The 18,218-nt window shown below is 43.9% G+C and overlaps 1 protein-coding gene and 1 pseudogene across 8 annotated transcripts in view; one reads left to right on the plus strand and one right to left on the minus strand.

Moving 5' to 3' along the window:
- LOC112250039 (ankyrin repeat domain-containing protein 6) overlaps nt 1-13,796 on the plus strand; it is a 29,536-nt gene extending 15,740 nt beyond the window's left edge. The window contains exons 2-16 of one of the 8 annotated variants that reach the window (XM_024419867.2): nt 1,019-1,117; nt 1,509-1,818; nt 2,493-2,591; nt 3,147-3,245; nt 3,779-3,877; nt 4,340-4,438; nt 4,918-5,016; nt 5,626-5,703; nt 9,961-10,065; nt 10,181-10,285; nt 10,452-10,679; nt 11,150-11,302; nt 11,687-11,800; nt 11,938-12,235; nt 12,645-13,796. In XM_024419867.2, the coding sequence (XP_024275635.1) occupies nt 1,672-1,818; nt 2,493-2,591; nt 3,147-3,245; nt 3,779-3,877; nt 4,340-4,438; nt 4,918-5,016; nt 5,626-5,703; nt 9,961-10,065; nt 10,181-10,285; nt 10,452-10,679; nt 11,150-11,302; nt 11,687-11,800; nt 11,938-12,235; nt 12,645-13,294 (2,373 nt within the window). In that variant the 5' untranslated portion in view covers nt 1,019-1,117; nt 1,509-1,671 and the 3' untranslated portion in view covers nt 13,295-13,796. The other 7 variants (XM_024419865.2, XM_024419869.2, XM_024419862.2 and 4 more) reach the window with 7 other exon arrangements.
- A 666-nt stretch (nt 13,797-14,462) lies between these two features.
- Nucleotides 14,463-18,162, minus strand: LOC112250042 (annotated as a pseudogene).
- Between the last annotated feature and the right edge of the window lie 56 nt (nt 18,163-18,218).

Here is an 18,218-nt window from a genome sequence, read left to right on the forward strand (position 1 = left end):
GCCTGGCAAACAATCCATTATTACTCTAGAAAGATAAAGATAAACCTCCAAAAACTGTAAAGTCACATTTGCTCCATAGCAGGCTGCAGGTCCCATAATTGTTGGCCTAAGAGCCGGAGGATGTGGGCAGCTAATCCATAAGCAGCTGTAGGGGTTTTCTCTCCATCCTAGCTTCTTTTAAACCATCTGTGGATTAAACATTTGTTTGTTTACTGGCGACTCATTATTCAAATGGGACAGATTGCGTGCGGCTAACTGCTGTGCCATGATGACAGAGCCATGTGTTAATGAATACGATTGCCCTGTAGACACATTGTCAGTCTCTCTGTGTCTGATATGCAGTCTGGTTGGGGACACTGATATACAGCCTGGTTGGCTTCAGTTGGGGGACACTAATATACATTCTGGTTGGCTTCAGTTAGGGGCACTGATATACAGTCTGGTTGGCTTCAGTTGGCGACACTGATATACAGTCTGGTTGGCTTCAGTTGGCGACACTGATATACAGTCTGGTTGGCTTCAGTTGGCGACACTGATATACATTCTGGTTGGCTTCAGTTGGCGACACTGATATACATTCTGGTTGGCTTCAGTTGCTTCACTGATATACATTCTGGTTGGCTTCAGTTGGCGACACTGATATACATTCTGGTTGGCTTCAGTTGGCGACACTGATATACATTCTGGTTGGCTTCAGTTGGGGGCACTGATATTCTGTCTGGTTGGCTTCAGTTGGGAGCACTGATATACAGTCTGGTTGGCTTCAGTTGGCGACACTGATATACAGTCTGGTTGGCTTCAGTTGGCGACACTGATATACAGTCTGGTTGGCTTCAGTTGGCGACACTGATATACAGTCTGGTTGGCTTCAGTTGGCGACACTGATATACAGTCTGGTTGGCTTCAGTTGGCGACACTGATATACAGTCTGGTTGGCTTCACCTACTGTATCTCTCTTCAGTTGCTGTGCCCCTCTCTTCTGTGTGTGTGTGTGAGAGTGTGTGTTCTGTGTCCACAGTACGGCAGAAGTCCCCTGCACCTCGCTTCCTACAAGGGCCACATCGAGGTTCTGCGCATTCTGCTGAAGGCCGGCTGCGATCTTGACATCCAGGACGACGTAAGACTGTCTGTTTATATGCTGCCTTTCATTTGCTCTTTCCATGTTTCCAGCTTGCACTGCAGTCATGACTGTGAAAAGGAATGTGTGTGTGGACCATTGCTTTGTGTTCTCTGTCGTTGCATTAGTGTCGCTCAGAATCTTCCCAAATGAACATCACACCCGTATTACACCATGTAATATTTATACATTCACGCAAACAAACTCCAGAATGTTTAACTTAGACATTTAAATGTGTCCGAGGTCACCTTTTAAACACTCAAATGACACAATTGTATGAAGGTTTTGAGTCTGGTTGCTGGTCTGTTTGGTTGCAGTGTGGTTTCTCCTGTGTGCGGACACCTTTTCTATTTCTCTAAGACTGTCACAGTAGTATTGTAATGACCTCCAGTGACCTAGAGTGGGATTATTTGGACTGCCATGTTGAGGGATACAGCAGCCCTCCACGGGGCTCACCCCCTGGGGGGAGGTCGTCCCCCCTAGCCCTCCCCAGTCCCACACCCACAGATAACGGCCCAAACCTCTGGCGCTCCCAAATTCTCTCCATCTGGTCAATGAGCTCCCGATCCCGAATGGGCCGCAGCGTGTCCCCAGCCACCAATGGGGTGAGTGGCCCCGAGAAGGAGGAGGGGAGAGAGAGACGGCAGTGGAGGAAAGCTGCTGGGACTGGGCCTGGGAGATCAGGGAGAGTGAAGAAGGAGGTTAGAGAAAAGCTCTTCAGCACGCCTCTTAGTTATCTTGCTTGGAATGACCAAACTAAACCCCACATCCTCCTCCGGTCACAGGAAGCAGCGCTTCTTTTTGATTTCTCTCTTCCACCCTTCTCATGATATGTCAAACCTGGCCTGCTAAACATCATTCTGTTGAGCTGCTGTGAGAAGGGTTCTCTATGTTTGCAGGAATTCCATTTATGGTAGAGCATAAATGAGAGCTGGGCTGAACTGAGTGCTTTTGCCTGCTGCTTCTGTGGTTGTGTTCACTGCTTTGTATGGAGGATGCCCACTGTAGTATACTGTGATAGTATGAAGGCTTATCTGATGTCATACTGCAGTGTTGGATGATTGTTGTAACATCATTGTTATTCCTTGTGTTAATAACAACCTGACACTTTGTTGGATGTATGATGTACTCATTGTGAGAGAGCCTACTAAAACGTTAAGCCATCATATTGAAGTCAGAAGGAATTAACTACTGCCTTTTGATATTGTATTCATCATTGACCTCTGAACTAATTGTTGATTGTGTGGATGGGAAAATAACTGAGCTCTAACTGAGCTGTGTGTGTGTGTGTGTGTGTGTGTGTGTGTGTGTGTGTGTGTGTGTGTGTGTGTGTGTGTGTGTGTGTGTGTGTGTGTGTGTGTGTGTGTGCATGCAGGGTGAGCAGACAGCCTTACATCGGGCAGCCGTGGTGGGAAACAGTGACGTTATCTCTGCCCTCATCCAGGAAGGGTGTGCTCTGGACAGACAGGACAAGGTACATATCACACACACACAACAGCGCTCACACAGGGCTGAAAGCAGAGCCCCGATGCACTCACTCAATGGCGTAGAGGGATTTTAAACCCCAACAAACTGTCAGACAGCACTAACGCTATTTGACCATCTTTAGAGAAAATACTGCCTGTAATTGGCTTAACCCTCATTCATTCCCAGAGAAGGAAATACGATGCGTCCCAAATGGCACCTTATTCCCTATGGGCCATGGTTAAAATAGTGCACTAAAAAGGGAATAGGGTGCCAGTTGGGATACAGGGCCAGCCCCGTGGAAGTCCATGCGGATAGAAAGAGTGTATATTGTTACAGAGGTAACAGCCACTCTCCAGCTGCCACACCTGGTAGAGCGAAAGCAAAGCCACACTGACCCTCTAAAGGAAACCAGAGCCTGTAGGCTTCAACACATAACCTCCTACTTATCCTGCTATGTCAGCTATTTTGACTGAATGAAAACCAATAACAGGGTTGTCTAGTATGATAATCCAGATGTCAGGTGGTAGATGTGTAAAGCTCTTGACTGTGTTCGTTATTGCAGGACGGTAACACTGCTCTGCATGAGGTCTCGTGGCACGGCTTCAGCCAGTCTGTCAAACTGCTGGTTAAGGCCGGAGCCAACGTTCACGCAAAAAACAAGGTAAGTCTACTGCAAATACTGTAGATGTGATTGGTTATGAAACAGGCAGTGTTCCAGTAGGTCCTGTGCTGTGACAGCAGACTATTATATGACTGGAGAGCTTTTAGTGTTCAATAGGGCACACCAGGTAGCCTAGTGGTTAGAGCGTTGGGCCAGTAACCAAAAGGTTGCTGGATTGAATCCCCGAGCTGTCGTTCTGCCCCTGAACAAAGCAGTTAACCCACTGTTCTCTGGTAGGCCATCATTGTAAATAAGAATTTGTTCTTAACTGACTTGCCTAGTTAAATAAAATAATAATGTCTGGAATGGAGTGAATGGAATGGCATCAAATACATGGAAACAGGAATGGCATGGAAACAGGAATGGCATGGAAACAGGAATGGCATGGAAACCATGTGTTTGATGCCATTCAATTTGTTCTATTCTGGCCATCAACCTCCTGTGTATACAGCTGCAAATGGAAATATGTTCCAAAACGTTATCTCACTATTAACCACAACCCCTGGTGTCTGTCTGTCTTTCTGTCCATGTAGGCAGGGAACACAGCCCTCCACCTTGCTTGTCAGAATGGCCACGCTCAGAGCTCCAAGGTCCTGCTGCTGGGTGGGTCCAGGCCTGACAGCAAGAACCATGTAAGTCCTCTTCCTCTATGGTTGGCTAGTCTATGGGGCGCCGTTTGTAACCTGCTGTATTTTGTGTGAAAGATTAATTTCGTGGCACAAAATGTTGCTTGTTACCCCACAGTACTCTTCCCATGGTATATCTGAACCACTGCGTAGGAAATCCATGCTGACACAGAAGCCATTCTACAGTTAACTACCACCGCAGAGCAGTATGCATGCTTAAGTAGTCACTTAATTATGAAACTACGTACCTCTCTGTGCTCTACTCTGCACTTCAAACCTAATCTCCCCTCATGGGTGAACTGCTCTCAGTCAACAAGAACAGAGGAAGTAGCTCTGTGTCGTTCATTTGTCCTCGAGTCACTTCCCTGTGCCATTAAAAACGCTCCTGTCTTTGATTGCTTTCCCAACATCTGCGTGAATGGAAACTCGAGCTGTGTGTGGTGGTGGTCTCTCTTCATTGTGTTCCAGGTAGGTGACACTTGTCTGCATGTAGCGGCCCGCTACAACCATGTGTCCATGCTCCGCATCCTCCTGGGAGCATTCTGCTCCGTGGCAGAGAAGAACCAGGTTAGTCTGAGCATGTGACTGACACTACTTTCACACAGAGGCCTTTACCTTGTTTTTGGGACATTTGAAGGGGTTGTGTATCCAGCTCGAGACCCTGCTGTGACACTCTCTGCTTTCTGAGAATGTCTTTTAAAATGTCTTTATCATTTTTTTTGGTAAAATGCTATTGTGATGCATGTACAACTACTATGTGAATGTACTTTAGTAGCTTTTATTCTTTTAATGTAAAATATAATTGTCGTGTGAATCATATCTTTGTCAAAGGTCCTTCCCTTGATTTATCCTAACTTAGTCTTAGCATTGTGCAGTAAACCTACTGGATATAGTAAATATATGGCTGTATTTAGGTTTTAATAGCACAGAGCAGGGACCGTATAACATTGTTCTGTATTTGTTTGTTGATGCGTAAAAATCCAACAGAACATTCAGTATGCTAAGTCTCTCTCTCTCTTTCTCCCTCTCTCTCTTTTCTGGGCAAGGCTGGGGACACACCACTGCATGTTGCAGCTGCGCTGAATCATAAGAAAACAGTGCGGCTTCTGCTGGAGGCAGGAACAGACAGCAGCATCCGCAACAACGTGAGTAAAGTGCCTCCGGGGCCCGGCCCTACTGTGTTCACTATGCTCTGGAGCAGTCATGCACTTCTAAAGGCCCTCTTCATCTTGACTAATGTCACCGCTCTCGAGCCAGTGGTGTAGTTTTCCACTCAGTTAAAGCCACGCAGACTTTGATGAGTAATAGTATACTGTTCAAGAAACGTTTTGGCATACTGACAACTGAAATAGCTACTTGGAAATACATTTGTATATTCGTCCTCAACTCAGTGCCATATACAGTTGAATCATTCATCCCTAAGTAGGTCTGCGTCCCAAATGACAGTCTATTCTCTATATCCCTCAAACTCACCTCTGGACCTCCAAGCCAGTTTCACTGCATTTTTTCATTGTTCCCATCTAGTCAGGGACGTATTTAGGCCTGTGACACCAGGTGTGTGCAATTAATTATCAGGTAGAACAGAAAACCAGCAAGCTCCAGGCCTCATAGAGAAAGAGTTGAATACCCCTGCTTTATATAGTGCACTACTTTTGACCAGAGCCCTGGTCAAAAGTAGTGCACTATAAAGGGAAAAGAGTTCCATTTGGGACACAGTCTAGGTGTTGATTGACCTCTTGTCTGTGTGTGTGCAGGCAGGCCAGACTGCACTGGACCAGGCCAGAGAACACAACAACCCAGACGTAGCCCTTCTCCTGACCAAAGCGCCTCAGGTGAGTACAGGTTCACCTAGTCTGACAAGCAGGGGCAGCCAAGCAGTGTTTATCACCACCTCACACGCCTGCCTTATCTCGCTATATATTTATATAGAAACCCTCATGCTGCCAACTGTGTTTGGACTTGAGTTACGATACTTCAGGTGTTTATCTGACTTCATTCCTGTGGGTTGGCAGTAAAGGTGTTCCTGCATCAAGTGCAAGTATGGGCAGAGTCCATGGGATACGACCATAGATACCAACCATCGCTGATTTATCAATTAACTACTTACTGATTCAACCATCACTGATTAACAATAACTACTTACTGATTCAACCATCACTGATTTGATCATTTGAAAGGGGGTGCGTGCTGGTGGCAGGGAAGTCAGACGCAGGAGATCGAACTTGGTATAAACGGAGCAGTTTAATAAGTGCTCAAAAACCCCGAAAACCAAAATATACAAAATAATATAAGTGGGTACAAGTGCTGTGAGTGGGTACAAGTACAAAACCCGTCGCACACCAGAACATAACTTGCACATTGCTAACTAACAAACAATCACCAACAAGGACATGAGGGGGAACAGATGGTTGAATACACAACATATAATTGATGGCATTGGAACCAGGTGTGATACAAGACAAGACAAAACCAAAGGAAAATGAAAAGAGGATCAGCGATGGCTAGAAAGTCGGTGACCTCGACCGCCGAATGCCGCCCGAACAAGGAGAGGGACTAACTTCGGCGGAAGTCGTGACATCATTTGAATTTGATCCATTGTAATTAGCTAGGATAGTCGTAAAACTGACTATCCTACCGATCCTTGACCTCGGCGATGTCATTTACAAAATAGCCCCCAACACTCTACTCAGAAAACTGTGCCATCTATTTTGTCACCAAAGCCCTATATAATAACCACCACTGCGACCTGTATGCTCTTGTTGGCTGGCCCTCACTACATATTCATCGCCAAATCCACTGGCTCCAGTGCACACGCTGGAGCACACGCTCCAGCAGGTATATTTCACTGGTCATCCCCAAAGCCAACACTTACTTTGGCCGCCTACTTTGGCCGCCTCACAATTAAGCATACAAGTATTTTACACCATTTTAAAGAAACAATTCTCGTTAATCCAGCCACAGTGTCTGATTTCATAAAGGATTTACAGCGAAAGCACTACAAATGATTATGTTAGGTCACCACCAAGCCACAGAAAAACACAGCAATTTTTCCAGCCAAAGAGAGGAGTCACAAAAAGCAGAAATGGAGATAAATTAATCACTGACCTTTGATGATCTTCATCAGATGATACTCATAGGACTTCATGTTACACAATACATGTATGTTTTGTTTGATAAAGTTCATATTTATATGTTCTAAAACATGCAGTGATTGTGCAGAGAGCCACATCAATTTACAGAAATACTAATAGTAAACATTGATAAAGATACAACTATCATACATGGAACTTTAGATAAACTTCTCCTTAATGCAACCGCTGTGTCAGATTTTTAAAAAACTTTACGGAGAAAACAAACCATGCAATAATCTGAGTACAGCCTTTAGACAACAAAGCAGCCAAAAAGATACCTGCCATATTTGGTAGTCAACATTACTCAGAAATAGCATTTGAAATATTCACTTACCTTTGATGATCTTCATCAGAATGCACTCTTGTTCGATAATGTCCATCAGTTATGTCCAAATATATTCTTTTGTTATGGCGTTTGGTAAACAAATCCAAAAGCGCGTTCAGGTCGCGACGAACGTCGGACGAAAAGTTCAAAAAGTTCTGTTACAGCCCGTAGAAACATGCCAAACTAAGTATGGAATAAATCTTTAGGATATCTTTAACATAAAACTTCCTTAATGTTCCAACCGGACAATTCCTTTGTCTGTACAAATGAAGTGGAACATAGCTACCTTTCACGTGAGCGTGCTGCCAGACCACTCACTCAAAGAGCCCTCATGAGCCCCTCCTTTAGAGTAGAATCCTCAAAACAGATGTTGACATCTAGTGGAAGCCTTGGGAAGTGAAACATAACTAATATCACCCTGTATCTTCAATGGGGACTGAGTTGAAAAACTACAAACCTCAGATTTCCCACTTCCTGGTTGGATTTTTTTTTCAAATGGCAGGTTTTTGCCTGCCATATGAGTTCTGTTATACTCACAGACATCATTCAAACAGTTTTAGAAACTTTTGTTTTCTATCCAATACTAATAATAATATGCATATACAGTGCCTTGCGAAAGTATTCGGCCCCCTTGAACTTTGCGACCTTTTGCCACATTTCAGGCTTCAAACATAAAGATATATAACTGTATTTTTTTGTGAAGAATCAACAACAAGTGGGACACAATCATGAAGTGGAACGACATTTATTGGATATTTCAAACTTTTTTAACAAATCAAAAACTGAAAAATTGGGCGTGCAAAATTATTCAGCCCCTTTACTTTCAGTGCAGCAAACTCTCTCCAGAAGTTCAGGGAGGATCTCTGAATAATCCAATGTTGACCTAAATGACTAATGATGATAAATACAATCCACCTGTGTGTAATCAAGTCTCCGTATAAATGCACCTGCACTGTGATAGTCTCAGAGCATCATGAAGAACAAGGAACACACCAGGCAGGTCCGAGATACTGCTGTGAAGAAGTTTAAAGCCGGATTTGGATACAAAAAGATTTCCCAAGCTTTAAACATCCCAAGGAGCACTGTGCAAGCGATAATATTGAAATGGAAGGAGTATCAGACCACTGCAAATCTACCAAGACCTGGCCGTCCCTCTAAACTTTCAGCTCATACAAGGAGAAGACTGATCAGAGATGCAGCCAAGAGGCCCATGATCACTCTGGATGAACTGCAGAGATCTACAGCTGAGGTGTGGGAGACTCTGTCCATAGGACAACAATCAGTCGTATATTGCACAAATCTGGCCTTAATGGAAGAGTGGCAAGAAGAAAGCCATTTCTTAAAGATATCCATAAAAAGTGTTGTTTAAAGTTTGCCACAAGCCACCTGGGAGACACACCAAACATGTGGAAGAAGGTGCTCTGGTCAGATGAAACCAAAATTGAACTTTTTGGCAACAATGCAAAACGTTATGTTTGGCATAAAAGCAACACAGCGCATCACCCTGAACACACCATCCCCACTCCAGGCCTTTCTAATCGAAAGTTCACACTGTCCGTCAGCAGAACTAAGAAGTCCACCCAGAAGGAAGTCAAGCTAAGTCAAACAAAACTTGCATATCAACGGCTGGCCATGCCTTCCGCCTGGCTACCCAACCTCGGCCAACAGCCCTCCCCCGGCAGCTCCTCGCCCAAGCCTTCCAAGTTCTCCTTACCTGAAATCCAGATGGTGGTGGCAGCATCATGGTTTGGGCCTGCTTTTCTTCAGCAGGGACGGGGAAGATGGTTAAAATTGATGGGAAGATGGATGGAGCCAAATACAGGACCATTCTGGAAGAAAACCTGATGGAGTCTGCAAAAGACCTGAGACTGGGACGGAGATTTGTCTTCCAACATGACAATGATCCAAAACATAAAGCAAAATCTACAATGGAATGGTTCAAAAATAAACATATCCAGGTGTTAGAATGGCCAAGTCAAAGTCCAGACCTGAATCCAATCGAGAATCTGTGGAAAGAACTGAAAACTGCTGTTCACAAATGCTCTCCATCCAACCTCACTGAGCTCGAGCTGTTTTGCAAGGAGGAATGGGAAAAAATGTCAGTCTCTCGATGTGCAAAACTGATAGAGACATACCCCAAGCGACTTACAGCTGTAATCGCAGCAAAGGTGGCGCTACAAAGTATTAACTTAAGGGGGCTGAATAATTTTGCACGCCCAATTTTTCAGTTTTTGATTTGTTAAAAAAGTTTGAAATATCCAATAAATGTCGTTCCACTTCATGATTGTGTCCCACTTGTTGTTGATTCTTCACGAAAAAATACAGTTTTATATCTTTATGTTTGAAGCCTGAAATGTGGCAAAAGGTCGCAAAGTTCAAGGGGGCCGAATACTTTCGCAAGGCACTGTATTAACATCTGGGACAGAGTAGGAGGCAGTTCACTCTGGGTACGCTATTCATCCAAAAGTAAAAATGCTGCCCCCTATCCCAAAAAGGTTAAATAAAGGTTCAATAAAAAAATATAAGCTAAAGTCAATTAAATTCAGGACTGCTAACCAATCAGTAAACTTGAAGCCTCAGTAAATAATACACTGGCCTTTAGTTCGTAACCTGTTCTCCCTCTGTATGTTCAGGTCCAGAGGTTTACCCGAGGCAGGAGTGTGAGGAAGAGGAGGGACAAGCTGAAGGCTGATCGCCGAGCACAGTCTGTCCCCAGGGATGACATGCTGCCCAGGAAGGTACAGTTACAGTACAGCTCCTCATCTTACTCCTACTGTCTCTGTGTGTCAGAATATGATAGCATAGATGCTCAGATGTTCGCCTGAAAGACACATTTTCTGTCGTTTCTTACAGGACAGCGCATCTGCTGCTGACGACACCCCTAGCAGCGACCGCGTCGCCCACAAACATGAGGTGATTGAGGCGAGCAAGAGCACAGACAGGGAGCTCAGAGAGAAGGTTAGCTATTACCGTAACCTTGTAACAACACATGAGAAGGTCAGCTATTAGTGTAACCTTCTAACAACAACACATGAGGTCAGCTATTACCGTAACCTTCTATCAACAACACATGAGAAGGTCCGCTATTTCCTTATTCTTCTAACAACAAAACATGTTTACCCAGGTGAAATATGCCATTAATATTAAACACGTGGAACATGTGATGAGCTGTGCTGTCGTGCCATTGCAGCCATCGCTCTCAGAACCCCTCCGTCGTAGAGAGAACAAACATGGAGAGAAGAGGCGGGGCAAACTGCGAAGCTCCTCCCCCCAGCCCCCACTCCCCCCACACAACTACAAGGCCTATCAGCTGTACACTCTGTACCGAGGCAAGGATGGCAAGGTCATGCAGGTAGATAGAAAAAGTACATACTCACTGTCTCTACAATGACTTATTTTGTTTGAACATTTTCATGTGATGCTATGATTTATTACGCTTACCAAATTCACTTTTAATGTAGCTTTAAAGGACTGTGAATGGAGCTACTATCATATATTTTCTGTAATGTTGAAACCTTGTAAGAGGCTTTGCTACTATATTCTGCTATTTAGAAACATATATTTCAGTCTGAGTATGGCCCTGCGACAGGGGGTTTACTCACGCCAAACAGCCAACCCGACTGCTCAGAGGCATCTGCATAGTCCTAATGCACACTGTTGCCTTGTTTTGTATCACATTCCAATTATAAAACTGGGGGGACCCGTCCCCAGAGAAAGTTGGCCCCTGGGTTTACTTGTACATCATGCTTCAAAAACATGTTTAGTTCTGTTAGTCTCCACTGTCAAGTGGCTCAGTGCTCATGGTTATTGTCTGTGTCCCAGGCCCCTATCAACGGCTGTCGCTGTGAGCCTCTGATCAACAAGCTGGAGAACCAGCTGGAGGCCACCAAGGAGGAGATGAAGACAGAGATCCACACGGTGCAGGACCTGATGAACAACAAGATGGGACAGCTGGACCGCAAGAACAAACATCAGGTACGGACTAGACCAGGGTGGGATTCATTAGGGAAGGCGACGTAAAATGTTTTGCACCAAAAAGCTAAAAGGAATATTTCTTATTGAACCAGTCCAGATAGATTAGTCCCAGTTTCAGTCCATTCCCTACCATTTGGTGCCTAATGAACACTACCTACATCACACCAGTCTCTCAAGTCACAGCAGTGCTGGTGGATGTGGGGCGGGAAATCCATGCATGTATAATTTGTGCTGATTTTGCATAGCCTATTAATGAAATGAAGTGTAATGTTGCTAAAGTAAAAAACAGCTCTGAGCTTTTGTCACAACCGGCGTCTTGCATTAATCATGACAGCTCTGTCAGGTTCAGGCATTTAACTCTGGTTTGTGATTGTGTGGTTCTAGATCCGTGCTCTGGATAAGATGACAGTAGAGAGGGTGTCAGCAGAGAGGACGGAGTGCCAACACAGGATCAACCAGAGAGCCATGCAGGAAAGACAGGAGGGGGAAAAGAGACAGGTAATCACTTTTTAATTCGAGGTTTAGCTCAGACATTTCAACAATGCATTTACACATTTACACTTACGATGAATACTATTGTACGCTAATGTTTCCTCTGTCATTAAACCCCTTCATGTCTTGGCCTGCCCTTCAAGCAGGCATCAGTGGTGAACGAGCTGAAGAACTGGTGCATGGCCAAGCTCCAGAACATCGAGGTGCGCTTAGCAGGAGACCCCTGCAACACCAAGCTGCGCCGGTCCTCGTCCATGTCTGAGGGCCTGTGTGAGGTGGACCCTGGGGGCCTCACCGTGCTGCCTGCTGGGGGGCCTGGGGACAGCGCCCAGTGTCTGGCCCCCCACATCACTGACGTCATCGAGGGAGACCGCAACACCGCCGCCACAGAGGACCCCTCAGCCAACCACTGCTTTGCTGTTCAGGTGGACAGCTCTCCAGGTACAGTTCGAACAGAACTCTGTGAAATAGCCAGCGCACTGAATTACTATGCTTATGCACATTCACGAACGCACATACACAAAGAGTGGGAATTAATTTCAAGCAGATACAGGCTTGTGCAAGCATTACGTAATCTAAGTTTATTATTCTTAGGTCATACCTTCTTTAAAAAAAAAAAGTAAATAAAGATTGAATGTGGCCCAAATATAACATTTTCACAGAAATTGAAAAATTATTGTTGCCTATGGCAGGCTAATTAAAATATCATCCCATACTATCAGATTGCATTTGAAAATTGGCAATCTCACTGGAACTAATTTGAATAATCATAAATTATTTGTGTGCCATGCTCTAAGGTTGACTTTTTAATTCTAATTAATTCAATAATTGCTTCTTGGAAATCTTCCAGACAGTGATAAACATCCCAAGCAAGCGGAGATCTCCTCCCCAACTACTGCCAAGTTCCTGTCACAGTCTCCCCAAGTAGTGCGACCCAAGGAGCGCTTGCTAGGTGCTACTGAACACCGGAGGCCGTATCAGGAACTGCAGGACGTGGCGCTGCTGGATTTGGGACCGAGCAGCAGGAGCAGCAGAAGCAACAACAACCGGGCCAGCAGTCTGTCCCCAGCGACAGAGCGCCACTGCAGCAGCAGACAGGACAAGGACCGCAACAGGGAAAGGGACCGGGAGCGGGGCAGGGACAAGGGCAAGCACCACAAGAGGCACTCCCAGGGCAGGACTAAGGCCAAGGGGGCCACGGTGGGGCAGGCCGAGGGGACTCAGACTCTGGAGGTGTTTGAGAAAAAAGCCGTGGAGAGAGACGGGGGGGAGAGCTCCTTTGCCCAGGAAAGGGAGAACATGCACGCCCTGGAGGTGACACAGTACTTCTTTGAGGCGGTGTCGACCCAGATGGAACACTGGTATGAGAGGAAGATCCAGGAGGCCAGGTGGCAGGCGGACCAGAGGGCCCAGGCAGACAGGGCTGCCCTGCTGGAGAGGATCACCTACCTGGAGGACGAGCTACGCATGCTCAGGACTAACAGGCACGACGACAGCTAACACAGACATACCACTACAGAGTTTAAAGCAGTGGAGGCTGCTGAGGGGAGGACGGGATGGCTCATAATAATGGCTGGAATAGAGCGAATGGAATGGTATACTTATTCCACTCCATTACCACAAGCCCTCCCCAATTAAGGTGCCACCAACTTCCTGTGGTTTAGAGTTACACCTTCAGAATGGCAAAAACCATCTGAGGTCATTACAGATGGCAACCTGGATCTAGTGGATCCACTAGTAGACTTGACCATAAATTGGCCATACATTTGTCATTGACCATGCACATTCTCTACAGAATTTCATACTTATATCTAATAATGTCATGCAACAGTAGAAAATAATCCATTTGTAATGGTGACTTATAAATGAGAAATGTTATGGCATGCCAGACAATTCAGTATAATGTTGTCTTGTTAATCATGTGTTTTGTTGTATACACCTGGGCAGCTCCTGTGTATTGTGCTTTGTAAAACCCCCAGTAAATGTACTGCTGGTTACAATGGATCTGTCACAGTGCCATTATTGAACTGGAACACCTACACATATTGACACATTGATAGCTTGTCCTCAACATGCCAATACTCCAGTGCTTTTTATCCTGTGACGCGAAAGCCTGTTATGAGAATGATTCTGGGGGTTTGTGGAAAATGTGGGTCATTTTTAGTAACATTGTAAAAAACAAAATTCAATGAGAGTAGAGGAAAACGAGAGCAGACAGCTTCAGGAATAGTTTTGAGTTAGCCAGGATGCTTAACATATCAGTAGAATAAACTACTGCAAGCTTTCATATGTGACTTACAAGGGCAACAGAGCACACAAGAATACAGCCAAACTGAAAATGTCTTAACTGAAGAGAAGTTGTGCTTTCATAAATTTAGTACTCATCTACTTCTGCTCCAGTCCACTATTTCTTTGATGGTAAAAACTCCATAACACCCTAATGTTTATCCTCAGCACTAAAATGAGTTACTGTTAGGAAGACCATGTTGGCATGATGAAAAGTCAAATAGACTACTGTAAATGTGTTACCGTGCTCATAGGTGACACTTGTTCTGTTCATGTGAGGTCGTTGTACATTGATGTCTCTGCTGATATGAACATACATTCTGTCTAATAAAGTCAGATGATGTCAAGTGTATTTTGTAAAAAACTAAAGAGAAACTACAAAAATGGCACGTCTGTTTTATATTCAAGAGGTAGACGCTAAGAGCTACCCAAGAGCAGCCCAACATGAGCCCTGGAATACTAGTTATAACCAATAAATAAATCCTTACCTATGGTGTTATTTCACATTATTGCAAATGGCATATCATCAATGATTCTCACAGCTTTGCTCAAAAGTGAACTAGACTCAGCGATCTGGGAAAGTGTCACCACTGCTAGACATGGACATTTTAATAGCAACTGAACTGATAGGGGACTCCCAATGACATATCTCATATGGTTGTGCTCACGCCAAACAACATTCTGTATCAGACACAAGCAGTGTCAGGGATTCAGCGAGAAGAAAGTAGAGGAGCTGGTACGGCTAAGATTTCTTCCATGGCAAGTGTGACAAGGTCCTGATTCCTATGGCTTTCATGCTGCACATACACAGTCCATTTGAGGTATCTAACTCTGGCAGTGTCCTAATAATGGACACTGACGGAGTTATACCTTAGCTACATTTGAGGCAGAATAGCAAAGTTGCTGGCATTCACCTCCAGCATGAATGGGTGGATTACCTCAGTCCCACAGTTCCAGACAGGTTTTAGTCTATTTTGAATTGACGCAGCAATGCTAATGGCTCTATGTAGGCCTAAGACCTAACGTAAAATTTCATCCTTATTTCTTAATGTTAGCCAATGCAAGGGATGACTGCAGCTCATCGTGGTGCATGTTTGCCTGTGTGATCATCATTCAGATGGCGTCCTAGGGATACGGAGACAATGGTTAGAAAAGGGATACAACATAAAATATGAAACAATTTCAGACATTGGCTTTGCCATATCTCACCTGATTTGTGGCATTTTTATTTCTCTTGAACTCATCACCCGCCCAATATCTTAAGTCTTTTCGGTCTCCTTCGTCTGGCACTTGCCTTATGGTCCGCATCATGTTTCTGTACAGGCCCAACACTTTCTGTCTCTGTAAAAACTGTGGAAAGAGAATAAGCTCTCAAACACAAGTTACAGTAGAGGGAGAGCAGTGGAAGCAAACAAGCAATCTAGCAAGCAAGTTACCTGGCTATCTGGCTAATTTATAAACAGTCATATGGAATTAGCAGAGCAATATGCTGAGGAAAACAATAAGTACCTAACTGTAATAGATTTCCATTCAAATGGGCAAAAATAGCTTTTTAGCAAAAAACTATTTCTCAAGCACAAATTTTGTTAGGACTCTCTGGGAGTGGTCTGAGTGGGGAGAGGAAAACCGAGAACTAGCTATTATTGGCAGAAAATAACTATCAGGAAATAACACTGATCACTGCTTCAATGTTAAAGGTCCCGAATAGTCATTCTGAATCCCATGTAAAATAGCCTTTTGAGTGACTAAACTATCGCCCATAATATTTTGGGGGGATAGAAATGCTATTATAATTTTTTCTCTCATGGCTACCAGGAAGTTTGAAAAGACAGGCGTGGGCGCGGAGCTTATATTCATGAGCTCGCATTGATTGACAGCTCTTTGAAACTCCTATGTCAAGAAACTTGGATGCAGTGAGCAGTGTTGCAGTAAAATCTTCTCAAGAAAACTTGGTGATACACAAAGCAACTCAAACGAGATTGAAATTGCATCAATGATGTCAATGTTTTGGTCTCTTGTGATGTGGTTCACAGCAGCATTGACGGATGTGTTGACTAGCTAGTGTAACAGGGTTATATTGGTGATTCCCCTTGCCACTTTATTGTTAAGCCAATGGGTTTTTGGTTTGAGTTTGTCTTGCCTTCACCTACTCAATATGGCATCTTATTGGCTGGTTTGTGTAGCTTGTTTACGAAGGGGGATGTTCCAGTTAGAATCGTCCCAGTGAACAAGCATCACACCAGCGGTAAGTTGTTGGTTGCCAAGCACTGTACATCAAAAGTGATTTTTATACTCTCAAGTGATGATGTAAATGTACAATTTATATCAAATTGTTTGTAAATGTTATTCGAACATCACATATAAGATGCAGCGGTTTTTGGAGAATATTTGTTGTGCATTTTGTTGTAGAGAATTCCCGCCAGTACTAGCTAGCAACTTACTGTGTCTGGTGGGGGGGGGGTTTCATATATGTTGTACAGTGCGTGAGTGCAGAGTTGGATGGTGAGACGTGCATTGCATGACGTGCAATTTTGTGTCGTTCCTATCAGAATAAAGCTACATGACTGATTGTACACAACGCAAGACGAGTACTGTTACACTAACACCAGACACAGATGAAGACCTAGCTAGCCAGTAACTAGCTAACACCAGACACAGCTGAAGACCTAGCTAGCCAGTAACTAGCTAACACCAGACACAGATGAAAGGGGAAACATAAGTATCTTTGCCATAGATGAATACTGTAAACTTTTAATTATATTTGCTGACAAACACCCTACAATCAAAATTTTGCACCAGTATAGTAGCTATCTAGCTAGCCCTAAACAAAAAGATAAACGCAACATGTAAAGTTTTGGTCCCATTTTTCATGAGCTGAAATAAAAGATTCAATAAATTTTCCATCAGCACAAAATGCTTATTCCTCTCAAATGTTTTTCACAAACTTGTTTACATCCCTGTTAGTGAGAATTTCTCCTTTGCTAAAATAATCCCTCCACCTGACAGGTGTAGCATATAAAGAAGCTGATTAAACAGCATGATCATTACACAGGTGCACCTTGAGCTGGGGACAATAAAAGGCCACTGTAAAATGTGTAGTTTTGTCACACAACACAATGCCACAGATGTCTTAAGTTTTGAGGGAACGTGCAATTGGCATGCTGACTACAGCAATGTCCAACAAAGCTGTTGCCATAGAATTGAATGTACATTTCTCTAACATAAGCCACGTCCAACATCATTTAAGAGAATTTGGCAGTACATCCAACCAGTCTCACAACTGCAGACCACGTGTAACCACGCCAGCCCAGGACCTCTTCTTCACCTGCGGGATCGTCTGAGGAGTATTTCTGTCCATAATACAGCCCTTTTGTGGGGAAAAACTAATTCAGATTGGCTGGGCCTTGATCATGTGAAATCCATGGATTAGGGCCTAATGAATTAATTTCAATTGACTGATTTCCTTATATGAACTGTAACTCAGTAAAATCTTTGAAATTGTTGCATGCTGCGTTTATATTTTTGTTCAGTATATATAAAACATGCCCCACTGCAAACACAACATTGCCTTCTCCAATGCAGGTTACGAGGCAGTACTTATTTAAATTAGGTAAGAGAATATCACATTACCATTGGGGAATTAAATTGAGTTAGGGTGATGCCTTAATAATCCAGATGTATCCAAGTGTTTGACATTGAGCAGGGACCAATAACTTTTTGATAAAACTTTGTAAAAGCAAAAGTCATTTTTCATTCTTTGATCTGGGATATAAACCAAATATCATCCAATTTCATGAAACACATGATTTTGACTGATCATGACCTTTAATGTTAGCTAGCTAGCTCATGCTGCCATGGCTATTTCCCAAGGCAAGCATGATGTCAGAGAACATTACCTCGTTGGCACTACACTAACCCCATGGTTTACTGTTCATGTTACCAACATATATTTGTATTACCTGTTTTAATGTAAGTGCTGCCACGGGTAACCTTGAGCTAGCCATGCGGACAGTAGCAAACATGGTTATAGAGGCAGCTCTACAGCTGATCCACTGTTTTTGGCTGGTCCATCTTGGTTCAACATCGATGATTAACAAGATCAATGTCACCCTCTTGTGGGGTGGAGTACTTATTGAAA

Source organism: Oncorhynchus tshawytscha, linkage group LG05 (genome assembly GCF_018296145.1).
Source record: "Oncorhynchus tshawytscha isolate Ot180627B linkage group LG05, Otsh_v2.0, whole genome shotgun sequence".
NCBI classification, from domain to species: domain Eukaryota; kingdom Metazoa; phylum Chordata; class Actinopteri; order Salmoniformes; family Salmonidae; genus Oncorhynchus; species Oncorhynchus tshawytscha.